The sequence below is a fragment of the Heterodontus francisci genome, chromosome 24 (assembly GCF_036365525.1).
Source record: "Heterodontus francisci isolate sHetFra1 chromosome 24, sHetFra1.hap1, whole genome shotgun sequence".
NCBI lineage: Eukaryota > Metazoa > Chordata > Chondrichthyes > Heterodontiformes > Heterodontidae > Heterodontus > Heterodontus francisci.
This window is the reverse complement of record NC_090394.1, coordinates 15,631,466-15,651,017: the sequence shown is the minus strand read 5'-3', so window position 1 is coordinate 15,651,017 and position 19,552 is coordinate 15,631,466. Positions and strand designations below refer to the sequence as shown.

Below are 19,552 nucleotides of genomic sequence, written 5' to 3'. Positions count from 1 at the left end.
TAAGAGAAGCATTCCAGAAACTGCTAAGGTGATACAAACCAGGACTGGTTAGAACAGCTGGTCACATGACTTACTGGCTGTTCCAGGGTCTTTTGAACTCGCCGCAGAGAGTTTGAACTCAGAAAGACTGTTTGCTCCTGGACTGAGAAGAACTCTCCTGTCTGCTCCCATCTCTTTCTCACATGCCTCTGAATCCACTGAAGGCACATGAACCCCAAAAGAGAAAAGTCTCCGACAGTGAACAAGGTTTACGAGGAATGTAGGGCCCCAATGAAAAGCAAGACACTACAGTGAACTTAAAGGACCGTAACAAAAACTCTTCAGATATTGCCTCAAACCTTTCCACTTTATTTTTCCTGTGCTCTTTTCTGTCTCTATTTGCATGTGTATTGCGTATGCATGCTAGCGTGGGCACGTTGTGTATCCGTGGGTGTCAGGCGAATTAGAGTTTAAATTCAAGTTTAATAAATTTCAACTTTCCTTCTTTAAAGCTAAGAAAACCTGTTTATGCTGGCTTCTTTGCCTTATACTCGAATTGCGGTGAACAAGGATTTACCAAGGGGGAGCTAAAAACACGGTGTGTTTAAAATTAAACCCTGTTACGGTTAGAACAGGTCAAGGCTGAAAGGGACCCCTGGACACCTTTCTCACCTGGTCGTAACAGAATTTTGGGCGCTACCGTCCTGGAGTTACCCACAAACAAGAGAAATTGGAAGTGGAAAGTCAAATTGTTCCCAATGGTTGTGTGTGCTTGAATACTAATATGTCTGCAGCAGAAGCTAGTAGCTCCCGAAGCCAGGGTGAAGTAACTTGGGTAAGTTAAAAGCACTGTCTGTGGAGGAGCTGAGAAAAATGGCTGAGCAGTGTGGGATCAGTGTACGTGGCAATGCTTGGAAGTCTGAACACCTAAGACTAGTGGCCAGCCACCTTTCCCTTGAATCTGAAGAAGCATGGTACATGTCGGTACGAACGACATAGGTAGAGAAAGGGATGAAGTCCTGCAAGATGAATTTAAGGAGTTAGGACCTAAATGAAAAAACAGGACCTCAAAAGTAGTAATCTTAGGTTTGCTGCCTGTGCCACGTGTTAGTGAGTATAGGAACAGGAGAATAGACTAAATGAATGCGTGGCTGGAGAAATGGTGCAGGAGGGAGGGATTTAGATTCCTGGGACGTCGGGACCGGTTCTGGGGAAGGTGGGACCTGTACAAGCGGGACGGGTTACCCCCAGGCAGGACTGTAACCAATGTCCTCACAGGGGCGTTTGCTAGTGCTGTTGGGGAGGATTTAAACTAGAATGGCAGGGGATGGGAACCAGAGCGGGGAGACTGAGGAGGAGGGAACAAGGATAGAAATGAAAGACAGGAAACAAAAAGGCAAAAGTGGAAGGCATTGAAATCATGGGCAAGAAACAAATAGTGCGAAATAATGTTAAGATGAGTAAGAATGTTAAAAAGACAAGCCTCTAAAGGCATTGTGTCTCAATGCGTGGAGTATTCACAATAAGGTAGGCGAATTAACCGCACAAATAGATGTAAATGGATACGATATAGTTGCGGTTATGGAGACATGGCTGCAGGATGACCAAGGATGGGAACTGAACATCCAGGAGTTTTCAATATTTAGGAAGGACAGGCAAAGAAGGAAAGGAGGTGGAGTAACATTGTTAGTAAAGGAGGAAATCAGTACAATAGTGAGTAAGGATATTAGCTCAGAGAATCCTGATGTGGACTCTGTATGGGTGGAGCTTAGAAACACCAATGGGCAGAAAACGTTGGTGGGGGTTGTATATAGACCCCCCAAACAGCAGTGGTGATGTAGAGGATGGCATTAAACAGGAAATTAGAGATGCATGCAATAAGGGTGCAGCTGTACTTATGGGTGATTTTAATCTACATATAGATTGGGAAAACCAAATTGGCAACAATACTGTAGAGGAGGAATTCATGGAGTGCGTATGTAATGGTTTTTTGGACCAATACCTTGAGAAACTGACTAGAGAACAGGCCATCCTAGACTGGGTATTGTGTAATGAGAAAGGATTAGTTAACAATCTTGTGCAGGGCCCCTTGGGGAAGAGTGACCATAACATGATAGAATTCTTCATTAAGATGAAGAGTGAGAGAGTTGATTCCGGGACTAGGGTCCTGAATCTAAATAAAGGAAACTATGAAGGTATGAGGCGCGAGTTGGCTATGATAGATTGGGGAATGTTACTTAAAGGGTTGACAGTGGATAGGCAATGGCTAGCATTTAAAGAGCGCACGGATGAATTACAACAATTGTTCATATTCCTCTCTGGCACAAAAATTGAACAGGAAGGGTGGCTCAACCATGGCTTACAAAAGAAATTAGGGATGGTATTTGATCCAAGGAAGGGAAATATAAAATGGCCAGAACAAGCATTAAACCTGAGGATTGGGAGCAGTTTAGAATTCAGCAAAGGAGGACAAGGGGATTGATTAAGAAGGGGAAAATAGAGTATGAGACTAAGCTTGCAGAGAACATAAAAACTGACTATAAAAGCTTCTATAGATATGTGAAGAGAAAAAGATTAGTGAAGACAAATGTGGTTTCCTTACAGTCAGAAACGGGGGAATTTATAATGGGGAACAAAGAAATGGCAAACCAATCATATATATACCTTGGTTCTGTCTTCACAAAGGAGGACACAAATTACCTCCCAGAAATGTTAGGGAAATGGTGTTAGGGAAATTGACGGGATTGAAGGCCGATAAATCCCCACGGCCTGATAATCTACATCCCAGAGTACTTAATAAAGTGGCCCTAGAAATAGTAGATGCATTGTTGGTCATTTTTCAAAATTCTATAGACTCTGGAACAGTTCCAATGGATTGGGGGGTAGCTAATGTAACCCCACTATTTAAAAAAGGAGGTAGAGAGAAAATGGAATTATAGACCGGTTAGCCTGACATCAGTAGTGGGGAAAATGCTAGAGTCTATTATAAAAGATGTAATAGCAGAGCGGCACAGTGGCGCAGTGGTTAGCACCGCAGCCTCACAGCTCCAGGGACCCGGGTTCGATTCTGGGTACTGCCTGTGCGGAGTTTGCAAGTTCTCCCTGTGTCTGCGTGGGTTTTCTCCGGGTGCTCCGGTTTCCTCCCACATGCCAAAGACTTGCAGGTTGATAGGTTAATTGGCCATTATAAATTGCCCCTAGTATAGGTAGGTGGTAGGGAAATATATAGGGACAGGTGGGGATGTGATAGGAATATGGGCTTAGTGTAGGATTAGTATAAATGGGTGGTTGATGGTCGGCACAGACTCGGTGGGCCGAAGGGCCTGTTTCAGTGCTGTATCTCTAAACTAAACAGCACTTGGAAAACAATGACAGGACCAAACAAAGTCAACATGGATTTATGAAAGGGAAATCATGCTTGACGAATCCACTGGAATTTTTTGAGGATGTAACTAATAGAATAGATAAGGGAGAACCAGTGGATGTGGTGTATTTGGACTTTCAGAAGGCTTTCGATAAGGTCCCACATTAGAGATTAGCGTGCAAAATTAAAACACATGGGATTGGGGGTAGGGTACTGACATGGATAGAGAATTGGTTGGCAGACAGGAAACAAAGAGTAGGAATAAATGGGTCTTTTTCTGAGTGGCAGACAGTGACTATTGCGGTACTGCAGGGATCAGTGCTTGGACCCCAGCAATTCACGATATATATTAATGAAAGAGATGAGGGAATTAAATGTAATATATCCAAGTTTGCAGACGACTCAAAGCTGGGTAGGAATGTGAGCTGTGAGGGGGATACAGAGAAGCTCCAGTGTGATTTGGACAGGTTGAGTGAGTGGGCAAATAAATGGCAGATGCAGTATAAGGTGGATAAATGTGAGGTTATCCAGTTTGGTGGCAAAACCAGAAAGGCAGATTATTATCTGAACGGCAATAGATTGGGAAAGGGGGAAGTGCAGTGGGATCTGGGTGTCCTTGTGCACCAGTTGCTGAAAGTAAGCATGCAGGTGCAGCAGGCGGTTAAGAAGGCAAATGGTATGTTGGCCTTCATAGCGAGAGGATTCGAGTACAGGAGCAAGGATGTCTTGTTACAATTGTACAGGGCCTTGGTGAGACCACATCTGGAGTATTGTGTGCAGTTTTGGACTCCTTATCTGAGGAAGGATGTTGTTGCTATAGAGGGAGTGCAGCGAAGGTTCACCAGACTGATTCCTGGGATGGCAGGACTGACGTATGAAGTGAGATTGGGTCGATTAGGCTTGGATTCGCTAGAGTTTAGAAGAATGAGAGGGGACCTCATAGAAACCTACAAAATTCTAACAGGACTGGACAGACTAGATGCAGGAAGAATGTTCCCGATGGTGTGGGGGAGTCCAGGACCAGGGGTCACAATCTAAGGATAAGGCTAAGCCATTTAGGACTGAGATGAGGAGGGGTTTCTTCACCCAGAGGGCGGTGAACTGTGGAATTCTCTACCGCATAATGCAATTGAGGCCAAATCATTAAATATATTCAAGAAAGACATATAGTTCTTAGGGCTAAAGAGGTCGAGGGATACGGGGAGAAAGCAGGAACAGGGTACTGAGTTTGGATGATCAGCCATGATCGTATTGAATGGTGGTGCAGGCTCGAAGGGCTGAATAGCCTACTCCTCCACTCCTATTTTTCTGTGATTCTAACAATAGGGCAATAATAGTAGGGGATTTTAATTACCCAATATTAACTGGGATAATTTTAGTGTGAAAGGAATTGAGGGAGCAAAATTCTTGAGATGCATTTAGGAGAACTTTTTTGCCCAGTATGTAGCAAGTCCAACAAGAGAGAGCGCTGTTTTAGACCCAGTTTTAGGAAATGAAGATGGGCAGGTGGAAGGAGTGGCAGTCGGAGAGCATTTTGGTGGTAGTGATCATAATTCAGTCCGTTTTAATGTAATTATGCAAAAGGACAGAAATAGAACAGAAGTGTGAGTTCTCAATTGGGGCAAGGCCAATTTTAGTAAACTGAGGAGTGATTTAGCGAAAGTGGACTCGAAACAGCTACTTGTAGGTAAATCAGCGTCAGAACAGTGGGAGGCATTCAAAGGGGAGATTCAAGAGGTTCAGGGTAAACATGTTCCCACAAAGAAAAAGGGTGAGGTGGCAAAATCTAGAGCCCCATGGATGTGAAGGAGCTTACAGGGTAAGATGAGGCAGAAAAGGAAAGCTTATGTCCGACACCAAGTACTCAAAACTACAGAAAGCCGAGAGGAGTATAGGAAGTAGAGGGGTGAAATCAAAAAGGAAATTAGGAAAGCTAAGAGTGGGCATGAAAGAATATTGGCAAGCAAAATCAAGGTGAACCCAAAGATGTTTTATCAATACATTAAGAGTAAGAGGATAACTAAGGAGAGAGTAGGGCCCATAACAAACCAAAAAGGTAACCTATGTGTCGGAGCGGAAGATATTGGTATGGTTCTTCATGAATACTTTGTTTCAAGGAGGAAGAGTGTGAAGTATTAGATGTGATAAACATGGGGAGAGAGGAAGTATTAATGGATTAGTATCCTTGAAAGTTGATAAATCACCAGGACCACATGTAATGTATCCTAGGCTGTTAAAAGAAGCAAGAGAGGAAATGGAGCATCTGATCATCATTTTCCAGTCCTCACTGTATACAGGTGTGGTGCAAGAGGATTGGAGGAGAATTGCTAATGTTGTACCTTTGTTTAAAAAGGGAGCGAAGGATAGACCGAATAATTACAGGCCTGTCAGTCTAACCTCAGTAGTGGGCAAATTATTGGAATCTATTCTGAGAGGATAAACTCTCACTGAGAAAGGCACAGGTTAATCAAGGATAGTCAGCATGGATTTGATAAGGGAAGATCTTGTTTGACAAACATGATTAAATTTTTTGAAAAAGTAACATGGAACTATAAATCACCAATTAGAAAGACACGGATTAATGAAGGATAGTCAGCAAGGATTTGTTAAAGGCAGCTTGCATCTGACTAACCTGATTGAATTTTTGAGGAGATAACAAGGAGGGTTGATGAGGGTAGTGCAGTTGATGCGGTCCACATGGATTTTAGCAAGGCTTTTGATGAGGTGCCACGTGGTAGACTGGTTAAAAAATAAAATCCCATGGGATCCAGGGAAATGCAGCAAGGTAGGTACAAAATTGGCTCAGTGGCAGGAAACAAAGGGTAATTGTTGACAGCTGTTTTAGCAACTGGAGGGCAGTTTCCAGTGGCATTCCGCAGGGCTCAGTACTGGGTTCCCTGCTTTTCGTGGTGTATTTTAATGATTTAGACGTAAATGTAGGGGGCAGGATCAAGAAGTTTGCGGACGACACAAAGATTGGCCGTGTGCTAGATAGCGAGGAGGATAGCTGTAGGCTGCAGGAAAATATTTATGGTCTGGTTAGATGGGCAGAAAAGTGGCAAATGGAATTCAACTTGGAGAAGTGTGAGGTGATGCATTTGGGGAGGTCAAACAAGGCAAAGGAATACACAATAATAGGGAGGATACTGAGAAGTGTAGAGGAAGTAAGGGACCTTGGAGAGGATGTCCACAGATCCCTGAAGGTAGCAGGACAGGTCGATAAGGTGGTTAAGAAGGCATATGGAATCCTTTCCTTTATTAGCAAAGGTATAGAATACAAGAGCAGGGAGGTTATGCTGGAACTGTATAACTCATTGGTTAGGCCACAACTTGAGTACTGTGTGCAGTTCTGGTCACCTCATTACAGAAAAGATGTAATTGCACTAGAGAGGGTACAGAGGAGATTTTCGAGGATGTTGCCAGGACTGGAAAAATGCAGCTATGCGGAAAGATTGAATAGGCTGGGGTTGTTCTACTTGGAACAGAGAAGGCTGAGGGGAGATCTGATTGAAATGTACAAAATTTTGGGGGCCTGGATAGAGTGGAGGTGAAGGGTCTATTCACCTCAGCAGAGAAGTCAATGACGAGGGGGCATAGATTTAAAGTGATTGGTAGAAAAATTAGAGGGGAGATGAGGAAAAACTTTTTAACCCAGAGGGTGGTGGGGGTCTGGAACTCACTGCCTGAAAGGGTAGTTGAGGCAGAGACCCTCAACTCATTCAAAAGGAGTCTGGATATACACCTCAAGTACCGTAAGCTGCAGGGCTACGGACCAAATGCTGGAAGGTGGGATTAGAATGGGTGGATCGTTTTTCGGCTGGCACAGACACAATGGACCAAGTGACCTCTTTCTGTGCCTTAAACCTTTAATGATTCTAGGAGAATGTAGAAGCATTTTTTGTGTCCTTTGAGCAACTGGCAAGGCAGCTAAAATGGACAGCTGAGACCTGGCCTCTTTTACTGCAAAGCAAGCTAACTGGAAAACTGAGGTTTATTCCCTGTTGCCAGATGAGAGTTCATTAAATTATGAACAGATAAAAAGTGCTATCCTTGGGGCATAGGCTTCAGGTACTAATTCATATCGCCAAAAGTTTAGAACCCTCAAGAAGCAAGCTAATTAAACATATACGGAGTTTGAAAGAAGTAAGCAGCTGGCTTTTGACTTGTGGCTGAGGGCTCTTAAAGTACAGCTCAGCTATGAGAATCTCAGTGAGGTAGTTCTGTTAGAGGAATTTAAAAACACTCTCCCACTCTCCATAAAGACACATGTAGAGGAGCAGCGAGTTCAGAGAGCCTGGCAAGCGGCCATTCTGGCCGATGAGTTTGCTTTAATTTATAAGTCGGTTTCCCAGGGAGAACCTTTCCTAGTCACTCCCACAAATCCGAAAAGGACAAAGAATGGGAAGGTGATAGGAGCCCAAGCAGTTCTGGGAGAGAAAGAAAAGCAGGAGTCACAGGCGGCCCTCCTCCAACTAAAAAGGAAGGTGCTGTGAGCAAGAGTGAGACCCGGAGACCTGTGTGCTTGCATTGTAATAAAGCAGGTCGTCTAAAAGCTGACTGCTGGAAACTAAAGGGAAAACCTGTAGGGTTAATCAGGGCACACCCATTCAGTGAAGAAGAGAACCTGATGGAAAGCACATCAGAGCAAGCTGTGGCTTTAACTACAATAAGATTGCGACCCAGGAAGCTTATGGCTGCAAGTGCAGGAACATTTCACAGGATTCCTGAAAGTTATCAGGGTTTGTGTCTGAAGGGAAAGTAACCCCATACCCCTCAAGTGGGGCAAGCAAGCCCATAGTAATTCTCAGGGACACAGCCACTAGATCCCTTTTACTGGGAAAAGGCCTGACATTTCCCCCAGAGAGTGCAGTGAACACCAGAATGGTGGTGAATGGTATTGGAGGATGCCTGTACCTGTACCTGGAGTGCGACCTGGTTTCAGGACTGGTGACCGTAGGGATTGTCCCTAGTTTGCCTGTGGATGGGGTTGACCTACTCCTAGGTCATGATCTGGCGAGAGTGAAAGAAAGACTGCAGGAGGTCAGAGACCACTCAGTGGCAGAAGATGGAGCCCAGCAGTTTCCCTGAATGTGTAGTGGATCGGGCCATGATAAACCAGCTCCTCCCAGAGGATACTGAATTGGCACTGCAGGCAGATGACCAGGTCTGTCTGTCTGAGACTTTCTTTGGAAAGTTAGGAGACACAGGGAATGAATTAAATGGATTTTCCCTAGCTGTGTGTCAGCGAGCCGACCCAGTATTGTGAGAGTTAGCAAAGGCTGCCCAGTCTGAAAGTGAAGCAGAGGGAGTCCCCGATTGCTACTATTTAAAGAATGATGAGGAAATGGAGTTCTCCTCACAGACCTGAGCGCAAGTGGTGGACAGTAATTCACCAGTTAGTGGTGTCGTAGAGCGCGACATTAAGGGCCCATGAGACTATAGTGGCTGTACATGCTGGTATACGAAATACCAAAGCCTGCATAAGACAGCTGTTTGACTGACCAAAACTCCACAAAAATGTAGTGCAGGAGTTGCCACATGTGCCAGGTTGAGGGGAAATCCCAAACTACAGTGAAACCTGCACCCCCAAGTCCTGTACTGGTGTTAGGACGACCCTCCAGCAGAGGGCTGGTGAACTGTAAGGGACCCCTGCCGAGAACAAAAAGGGACAGGCAGGCACAAGGCTGGCAAAAGGTTAGCAAGGGAAGGGTAAAAAGGGACCAAGAGGGCAGGTCAAAGGAAGTCCAGGAGGAATCCTGGATGAAAACCCTTACTGTCCGGTCAGTCAACCCCGAAAAATGTGAAAAATTAGACCCCACATTCTCCTATGTAATTGCAGACACTAGAAGCACCCCACCAGAGTTGCTAATAGCATTTATAGGAACCTGCAGAAACAAAGAAAGACCTCTACGGGACAGAGAAACCGCGAGGGTGATGCCTCACCTAGTTGAAGTGCCACAGGGGAGTGCAGTAGAGTCTGCACAAATACCTGCAGGCAAGAGTGTCCTCTGGGACAAAGGGGAGATTAGCAAAGAATCCTCCCCCACAGTCAGAAACAAAGACAACCACCCATGCCCCAAAATCAAAAGCCAGGAAAGCACTGAAGGAGAGTTCAGGATAGACCTGCCCACTCCTGACTCTGCTGAGAAAAAAAAAAATCCAACTTAGGGCTAATTAAACCTAACCATCTCAAAGACCCTTGGCAGCCAAGGAAATGGGCAAACTGAATACAAACTCCCCCACCCCCACCACCCACCCCAAAAAGCACATGTTTACTGGGATGCCAAGGGGGTGGGTGGCAATCTTAATATGTTTTAGGATTTATGAATGAATGAGAGAGAGAGACGCTTGCTTTTCCCTGTATGTTATATTTTCTCTCTCGACCCTTTTAATGAAATGCTCTCTTGAAAAATCGTATTTCAATTCGCTGGGTGTGGAGTTGTCATGCTCGTCCCACACCTGCCAAGAATGAGACACATTAATTTTGTCATAAACATTGATTTTAAGATGTTGCTGGAGTGAGGAAATGACTTGTTAAACAATCAGCTGTGGCTGGAAAAGATATTTGCATATTAACAGACAGTGCTTGGAAGGACAAAGGACCATTCCCTGACACACTCAACCCACAATGGACCTTGATCACCAGGTATTGTGTGTAAGAGGAGCATTCCAGAGACTGCGAAGATGGTACATTCCAGGATTGGTTAGAGCAGCTGGTCATATGACTAACTGGCTGTTCCAGGGTCTTTTGAACTAGCCACAGAGAGTTTGAACTCAGAAAGACTGTTTCCTCCTGGACTAAGAAGAACTCTCCTGTCTGCTCCCATCTCTTTCTCACAAGCCTCTGAATCCACTGAAGTCACATGAACCCCAAGAGAGAAAAGTCTCCTACAGCAAACAAGGTTTAAGAATAATACTAGGCCCCAACGAAAAGCAAGATGTGCCTACTATCAAGGACGCTACAGTGAACTCGAAGAACTGCAACAAAAACTCTTCAGATATTGCCTCAAACTTTTGCACTTTATTTTTCCTGTGCTCTTTTCTGTCTCTATTTGCATGTGTATACCGCATATGCATGCTAGCGTGGGTGCTTTGTGTATCCGTAGGTGTCAGTCGAATTAGAGTTTAAGTTCAAGCTTAATAAATTTCAACTTTTCTTCTTTAAAGCTAAGAAAACCTGTTTGTACTGGCTTCTTTGCCTTATAATTGAAAAGTGGAGAACAAGGATTCACCAAGGGGGAGCTAAAAACATGGTGTGTTTAAAATTAAATCATGTTACGGTGAAACCAGGTGGAGGATGGGAGGGACCCCTAGACACCTTTCTCACCATAATCCAAATTGCTTGAAATACCATGAGAAAACAAGAGCAGTAAATTGTATGTACTAAAATTGTATGCTTGGGTCAAAATACCTCAATAATATTATACTTTTAGTATGTTCTCATTTGTGTATAAGGGAAAAAAATCAGAGAAATAGAATACATAATATACAGAAAAAGCCTGACATGACCAGAGAGCTTTGTGTATAGCTTGCACTGATCCAATTGATCTGATGGAGTTTCAACAAGAAATTTATATCTAGATCTACATTGTTTATATTTGATAATAAAGGATGTCTAATTTAAAATTGTACAATAATTTAGCAGTTTGAGATCTCCATCTTCTCCAATACAAGAAGAGGATGAAGAGAAACTTTCAGAAGATTCCGATGTTCTGTTACAAAAGAATGGACCACAATTGCCAAATGAATCTAGCTCACAAGAAGTAAGTTACAGTGGGAGACTGTTGGGATAGACTAAAAGAAAAATTAACTGAAAGAAGTAATTTGGCTAAATAATGTCCGATAATTATTGGATGACTGAAACAAGAAGTACAAATCAATGACCAAGTTTGCAAATGTAGTTGGCAGAACATCTAAAATAATACTCAGTTTTTGTCTGTCTACCGGTTTTGATTGGGCAGTCTGTTGGTGGTTTTATTTGCTGGGTGATGCCTGGCGCACGGAGGCATCTTGGATGCGCAAAGGACTGGAGTGCATGATCCACATGCAGCTGCTGACATTTGACGGTGGTGGCAGCAGCGGTGGGGGGTTGGTGTTGATGGAGAACAAAAATATTGGAAGGCAAGGGGACCTCAACAACAATAGTTACCCTGGCTGGAGAGCTTGTCTCTGTGAGGGATGAGATTGGATTGATGGAAGAGATGGGGCGAATGGAATGGGGATAGTATGAGAGGGCTGGAATGGCTTTGGATAGGCATGGGGTGGGGGGTGGATGAGGTGATGGAATTGGTTAAGTATGGCAAAATGACAGGGACAATTATTTGATGCAGCTTATTATTTAAAAGCTATTTCTGCTAGAAATGAAGATTCACTAGATTTGAATGAAAAGCCTTTAGAAAAGCTGTCAGGTGAATTGAAATAATATCAGCATCGATTCTGTTGACAAAGTTGATGATTACAGTCTACACCCTCCAGAGTTTCTGCACAGTCTGACTCCAATGTGCATGCCAGCACACAAACTTATACTCCGGTGGGACGGACTTCAGCTGAACCGTGCTGGGACCAATGTTCTAGCGAGTCATATAACTTTGGATTTTTTTTAATTCGTTCGTGGGATATGGCGCCGCTGGCTAGGCCAGCACTTATTGCCCATCCCTAATTGGCCTTTGAGAATGTGGTGGTGAGCCACCTCCTTGAAGTGCTGCAGTCCATGTGCTGTTGGGAGTTCCAGGATTTTGACCCAGCAACAGTAAAGGAACGGCGATATAGTTCCAAGTCAGGATGGTGTGTGATTTGGAGGGGAACTTGCAGGTTGTGGTGTTCCCATGCATCTGCTGCCCTTGTCCTTCTAGGCAGTTGAGGTCGCAGGTTTGGAAGGTGCTGTCTAAGGAGTCTTGGTGAGTTGCTGAAGATGGCACACACTACTGCCACTGCGTGTTGGTGGTGCAGGGAGTGATGTTTGTGGATGTAGTGCCAATCAAGCAGGCTGCTTTGTCCTGGACGGTGTCGAGCTTCTTGAGTATTGTTGGAGCTGCACCCATCCAGGCAAGTGGAGAGTATTCCATCACACTCCTGACTTGTGCTTTTTAGATGGTGGACAGGCTTTGGGAAGGCAGGAGGTGAGTTACTCACTGAAGGATTTCTAGCCTCTGACCTGCTCTTGTAGCCACGGTATTTATATGGCTACTCCAGTTCAGTTTCTGGTCAATCGTAAACCCTAGTATGTTGTTAGTGGGGGATTCAGCGATCGTAATGCCATTGAATGTCATGGGGAGATGGTAAGATTTTCTCTTGACACGAATGTTACTTGCCACTTAACAGCCCAAGCCTGGACATCGTCCAGGTCTCTGCACTTTTTACACGGACTGCTTCAGTATCCGAGGAATTGCGAATGGTGCTGGATATTGCACAATCATCAGTGAACATCCCCACTTCTGACCTTATGATTTAAGAAAGATCATTGATGAAACAGCTGAGATGGTTGACCTCCAACAGCCACAGCCATCTTCCTTTGCGTTTTTGTGGCACCAACCAGCGGAGAGTTTTCCCCCTGATTCCCATTGACTTCAGTTTTGCTAGGGCTCCTTGATGCCGTACTCTGTCAGATGCTGCCTTGATGTCAAGTGCAGTCACTCTCTCCTCACCTCTTGTGTTCATCTCTTTTGTTCGTGTTTAAACCAAGGCTGTAATAAGGTCAGGCGCTGAGTGGCCCTGGCGGAACCCAAACTGAATGTCATTGAGCAGGTTGTTGCTAAGCAAGTGCCGCTTGATAGCACTGTCGATGAAACCTTCCATCACTTCACTGATGACAGAGAGTAGACTGATGGGGTGGTAATTGGCCTGGTTGGATTTATCCTGCTTTTTGTGTACAGGATATACAAAGAACAATACAGCACGGGAACAGGCCATTCGCCTGCGCTGATCATGATGCCCGTCTAAACTAAAACCTTCTGCACTTCCGGGGACCATATCCCTCTATTCCCATCCTATTCATGTATTTGTCAAGATGCCTCTTAAACCTCTTATACCTGGGAATTTACCACATTGCTGGGTAAATGCCAGTGTTGCTGTACTGGAACAGCTTGGCTAAGGGCGCGGCAAGTTCTGGAGCACAGGTCTTCAGTACTATTGCCAGAATGTTGTCAGGGCCCATAGCCTTTGCAGTATCCAGTGCCTTTAGTCATCTCTTGATATCACGTGAAGTGAATCGAATTAGCTGAAGACTGGCATCTGTGATGCTGGGGACTTCAGGAGGAGGCCTAGATGGATCTTCAGCTCGGCACTTCTGGCTGAATATTGTTGCGAATGCTGGGTTCCCCCATCATTGAGGATGGCGATATTTTTGGAGCCACGTCTTCCAGTTAGTTGTTTAATTGTCCACCACCATTCATGACTGGATGTGGCAGGACTGCAGAGCTTAGATCTGATCCATTGTTTGTGAAATCATCTAGCTCTGTTTATTGCATGCTGCTTACGCTGTTTGACACGCAAGTCATCCTAGGTTGTAGCTTCACTAGGTTGATACCTCATTTTGAGGTATGCCTGGTGCTGTTCCTGGCATGCCCTCCTGCGCTGTTCATTGAATCAGGGTTGGTTCCCCGGCTTGATCGTAAAGGTATGCTGGGCCATGAGGTTAGTTATTGTGGTTGGGTACAATTCTGCTGCTGGATTCCCAACTTCGAGTTGCTAGATTTGTTCGTAACAATTTAGTACGGTGGTAGTGCCACAAAACACAGTGAGGGTATCCTCAGTTTGAAGATGGGACTTTGTCTCCACAAGGACTGTGTGGTGATCACTCCTACCAATACTGTCATGGACAGAAGCATCTGCGGCAGGCAGATTGGTGAGGACGAGATCAAGTATGTTTTTCCCTCTTGTTGGTTCCCTCGCCACCTGCTGCAGACCCAGTCTAGCAGCTATGTTCTTTAGGACTCGGCCAGCTCGGTCAGTTGTGGTGCTACCAGGTCACTCTTGATCATGGACATTGAAGTCTCCCACCCAGAGTACATTCTGTGACCTTGCCACCCTCCGTGCTTCCTCCAACTGGTGTTCAACATGGAGGAGTACTGATTAATCAGCTGAGTGGGGGCGGTAGGTGGTAATCAGCAGAAGGTTTCCTTGCCCATATTTGACCTGATGCCATAAGACGTCATGGGGTCTGGAGTCGATGGTGAGGACTCCCAGGCCAACTGCCTCCCGTCTGTATACCACTATGTCATCACCTCTGCTGGGGTGGTGATGGTGGTGTCTGGGACATTGTAAGGTATGATTCGGTGAGTATGACCGTGTCAGGCTGTTGCTTGTCTGGTTTGTGGGACAGCTCTCCCAACTTTGGCAAAAGCCTCCCGATGTTAGTGAGGAGGACTATGCGGGGTAAACAGTGCTAGTTTTGCTGTTGTCGTTTGCGGTGCCAAGGTCGATGCTGAGTGGTCCATGCGGTTTCATTCCTTATCGACTTTCTAGCGAATCAATACAACTGAGTGGCTTGCTAGGCCATTTCAGAGGGCATTTAAGGGTCAACTACATCACTGTGGGTCTGGAGTCACATATAGGCCTGGCTGATTAAGGGCAGCTGATTTCCTTCCCTAAAAGACATTCGTGAACCAGATGGATTTTTACAACAATCGACAATGGTTTCATGGCCATCATTAGACTAGCTTTTAATTCCAGATTTATTAATTGAATTCAAATTCCACCTTCTACCGTGGTGGGATTCAAACCCATGTACCCAATACCCTGGGTCTCTGGGTTACTAGTCCAGTGACAATACCACTACGCCACCATCTACCCCTCGGTAGAGAGGGCTTTAAACTAAATGGAGAGGGGGAAGGGATCATATCGGACAAGATTGAGTAAATTAAAGGGAAATAACAAGGCAATTGTTCAAGATAGCATTAAAGATAATGATGATCAGAGTATGGCAGGAAGGGCCAGAGTTTACAAAAACAGAAAATAAAAAACTGAATTAAGGGCGCTGTATCTGAATGCCTGCAGCATTCACAATAAAACAGATGAATTGTCAGCTCAAATAGAAATTCATACGTATGGCCTGATAACCATTGCAGAGATGTGGGTACAAGGAAACCAAAGCTGGGACCTGAATATCCAAGGGTACGTGACATATGGGAATAGGTAGTGGGGTAGCTCTGTTAATTAAAGAGCAGTACGTTGAGGAACCACCAAGGGAGCGGGCTATTTTAGATCTAGTAATGTGCAATGATAAAGGGCTAATTAATAATCGTGTTGCAAAGGAGCCTTTAGGAAAGCGTGACCATAATATGATAGAATTTTGCATTAAGTTTGAAAGTGATGTGATTTAATCAGAAACTAGGGTTTTTAATCTAAGCAAAGGAAAGTATGAAGGTAAGAGGGGCATATTGGTTATGGTGGATTGGGAAACTACGTTGAAAGGTATGACAGTAGACAGCAGACCATAGCTAACATTTAAAGAACTAATACATAGTTTGTAACAAAAGTACATTCCTTTAATACACAAAATACCAGCAAGCAAAGTGGTCTAACTGTGGTTTAAGCAAGAGATCAAGGACTCTATTAGAGCAAAGGAAAAGGCATATAAAGTTGTCAAAAAAAATTGTAAGCCTGAAGATTGGGAGCATTTCAGAATTCTGCAAAGGAGGACCAAGTAAGGAAAAATAAAATGAGAGTAAACTGGCGGGAAACATAAAAACGGACTGTAAAAGCTTCTCCTAGGTATGTAAAAAGGAAAAGATTAGCAAAGACAAATGTGGGTCCATTACAAGCGGAATCAGGAGACTTTGTAGTGGGGAATAAGAAAATGGCAGAGAAACTAAATAAAGACTTTGTCTGTCTTCATGGAGGACAATACTAAAAACCTCCCAGAAATAATGGAGAATCAAGGGACTAGTGTAAATGAAGAACTGCAAGATATTAATATTAGTTTTTTTTAAAGTACGAGAGAAATTAATGGGACTTAAAGTAGATAAATCCCCTGTACCTGATAATCCGCATCCCAGAGTGTTGAAAGAGGTGACTGTAGAGATAGTAGATGCATTGGTGGGCATCTTTCAAAATTCTATAGACTGTGGAATGGTTCCTGCAGATTGAAAGGTAACAAATGTAACCCCACTATTTTAAGGAAGGAAGGAGAGAGAAAACAGGGAACTATAGACCTGTTCGCCTAACATCAGTCGTAGGGAAAATGTTAGAATCTATAATGAAGGATGTGATAACAGGACACTTAGAAAATAATGGTAGGATTGGGCAGAGTCAACATGGATTTATGAAAGGGAAATTGTGGTTAACAGACTTGTTGGAGTTTTTTGAGGATGTAACTAGCAGAATAGATGAGAGGTAACTGGAGGATATGGTATATTTAGATTTTCAGAAAGCTTTTGCTAAGGTCCCATACAAGAGGTTTGTAAACACAATTTGAGTACATGAGATTGGTGGGAATATACTGGCATGGATTGAGAACTGGTTAACGGACAGAAAACAGAGAGTAGGAATAAATGGGTCATTATTGGATTGGCAGGTTGTGACTAGTGGGGTACCATTAGGATCAGTGCTTGGGCCCCAGCTAGTCACAATCTATTACAATGATTTGGATGTGGGGATTAAATGTAATGTTTGCAGGTGACACAAAACTAGATGGAAGTGTGAGTTGTGAGGGGGATGCAAAGACACTTCAAGGGGATTTGGAGAGGCTAAGCGAGTGGGCAAAAATTTGGCAGATGGAATACAATATGGAGAAATGTAAGGTTATCCACTTTGGTAGGAAAAACAGAAATACAAGTGTAAAGGGGAGATGGTCATACTTTGCAGAGAGATCAACATGACAATTCTGCCTTCCCAACACCAGGGAAAACAGTTCCCAATTAGATTTCCATATTCTATGACTAAAATAAGTCACAAGGCCAGACTCTTGACAGAATTTATATTTATATTCCTAGGCCTGTTTTTACACATGGACAGCTTTATGTAGCTTTTCCCAGAGTGAGAAGTTTTGATTCTGTTAAAGTCTTTGGTGAAAGAATAACTAGAAATCCTGTATTTAAAGAAGTACTGTTGCAGTAAAGATAGTAATTTGACCTCAAATGTTTTGCAGGTCTCTGCTAGTTATAAATAAACAAGGGCAAGAAATTTTCCTTTTTTGCTGCTCAATGAATAAAAGGACCCTGAGCTAATTTTAATATTTTCAAGTTCAGACTATTCAGTTTTCTCCTTACTTCTTCCCCCATCCCATTCAAATATAAATCAAGTAGAACTTTAGTTGTCTACCATGACAGTTCCTAACTTCCAGAATTATTGGAATATCATACCAGGAAGGCCAAGGATCTATTCTAAAGAATGTGATAAATGAATACTTGGATAATAATGATCTGATTGGGCATAGTCAACCTGGATTTATGAATGGAAAATCATGTTTGACAAACCTGTTGGAGTTTTATGAGGATGTTACTAACAGAATTGATAAAGGGGAGTCAGTGGACCTAGTATACTTGGATTTTCAGAAGGCTTTTGATAAAGTTCCCCACAGGAGGTTGGTTAGCAAAATTAAAACCCATGGGATAGTAGGTAATATACTGGCATGGATTAAGGATTAGTTAACAGGCAGAAAGCAGAGAGTAGGAATAAACGAGTCATTCACAAGTTGGCAAACTGTGACTAGTGGGGTACTGCAAGGATCTGTACTTGGGCCCCAGCTGTTCACAATATATATCAATGATATGGATGTGGGGACCAAATGCATTTCCAAGTTCGCAATGACACAAAACTAGGTGGTAATGTGTGTTGTGAGGAAGATGCAAAGCAGCTTCAAAGGGATTTAGACAGACTGAGTGAGTGGGCAAGAACATGGCAGATCGAATATAATGTGGAAAAATGTGAGGTTATCCACTTTGGTAGGAGGAATAGATGTGCAGAGTATTTCTTAAATGGCAAGAGTTTAGAAAGTGTAGATGTACAAAGGGACCTGGGTGTCCTCGTCAATAAGTCACTGAAAGCAAACATGCAGGTACAGCAAGCAATTAGGAAGGCTCATGGTATGTTAGCCTTTATCACAAGGGGATTTGAGTACAGGAGTAGTGAAGTCTTGCTTCAATTATATAGAAACTTAGTTAGACTGCACCTGGAGTAATGTGTGCAGTTTTGGTCCCCTTACCTGACGAAGGATATTATTGCCATAGAGGGAGTGCAACGAAGGTCACAAGTCTTGTTCCCAGGATGGCAGGACTGTCCTATGAAGAGAGATTGGGGAAACTGGGCCTGTATTCTCTCAAGTTTTGAAGAATGAGAGGTGACCTCATTGAATCCTACAAAATACTTAAAGGGATAGATAGGGTAGATGCAGGGAAGATGTTTACCCTGGTTGGGGAGGCTAGAACTTCAAAATAAGTGGGAAATCTCTTAGGACTGAGATGAGGAGAAATTTCTTTACTCAGAAGGCTGTGAATCTTTGAAACTCTCTACCCCAGAGGGCTGTGTCATTGAGTACATTTAAATCAGAGATTGACAGATTTCTAAATAGCAATGACATAAGGGAATATAGGGATAGTATGGGAAAAGGCATTGAAATGGATGATCAGCCATGATCGTATTGAATGACAGTGCAAGCTCGATGGGCTGAATGGCCTACTGCTGTTCCTATGTTCCTAAGGATGGCTAATATAGAATGTAAGGTTAAATAGATTTTCTGGAATTTTGCTTATTTGGTCCCAGGTTTCGTGTCAGCAACAATAATTAAACTCTGAAGGAATGAGAATCCACACTTATAATAGTAAATTTCCAGCGACAGATTGTTTGCCAGTAATTAAGACTTATCACACCGTTAAAAATTCACTGACACTCAAATGGAGAAGCCCTTACTTTTTTGATTTATTTATTGGGTATCTAGTCAGTAAGTACAGTAACTTTACTCCCTTGTGCTTTAATGCCGAGTCTCCGAGGTAGCAAAGCTTATGGCAGAGCAAGGCAAATCAGACAGCAACTTTCTGATTTCCACATTTAACTGTGCATGTGTAAATACTGAGGGCCGTTTGGAGCGGGAATGGTGGCCTGGGGGGATGGCGAATCACGGAAGTGTCTGCCCAGAAATCCGGTGTTCTGATGTCAGTTCCGGGTTTAGTCAGTGGTGGGAAAGCACCAAGGCGGAATTGCCACCCTGCCACAACAGAAATATATTTTAAATTGCTGAGCACTTACTTTTGATACATTTGCATCTAATTCATG

General features: G+C 43.6%; 1 protein-coding gene across 6 annotated transcripts in view; it reads left to right on the top strand.

Moving 5' to 3' along the window:
• Positions 1–19,552, top strand: part of LOC137383211 (E3 ubiquitin-protein ligase MGRN1-like) — a 257,889-nt gene that overhangs the window by 207,301 nt on the left and 31,036 nt on the right. For 5 of the 6 annotated variants that reach the window (XM_068055703.1, XM_068055698.1, XM_068055700.1 and 2 more), the window contains exon 13: positions 10,986–11,106. In XM_068055703.1, coding sequence (XP_067911804.1) covers positions 10,986–11,106 — 121 coding nt within the window. The remainder of the gene's footprint in view (positions 1–10,985; positions 11,107–19,552) is intronic. The other variant, XM_068055699.1, reaches the window with a different exon arrangement.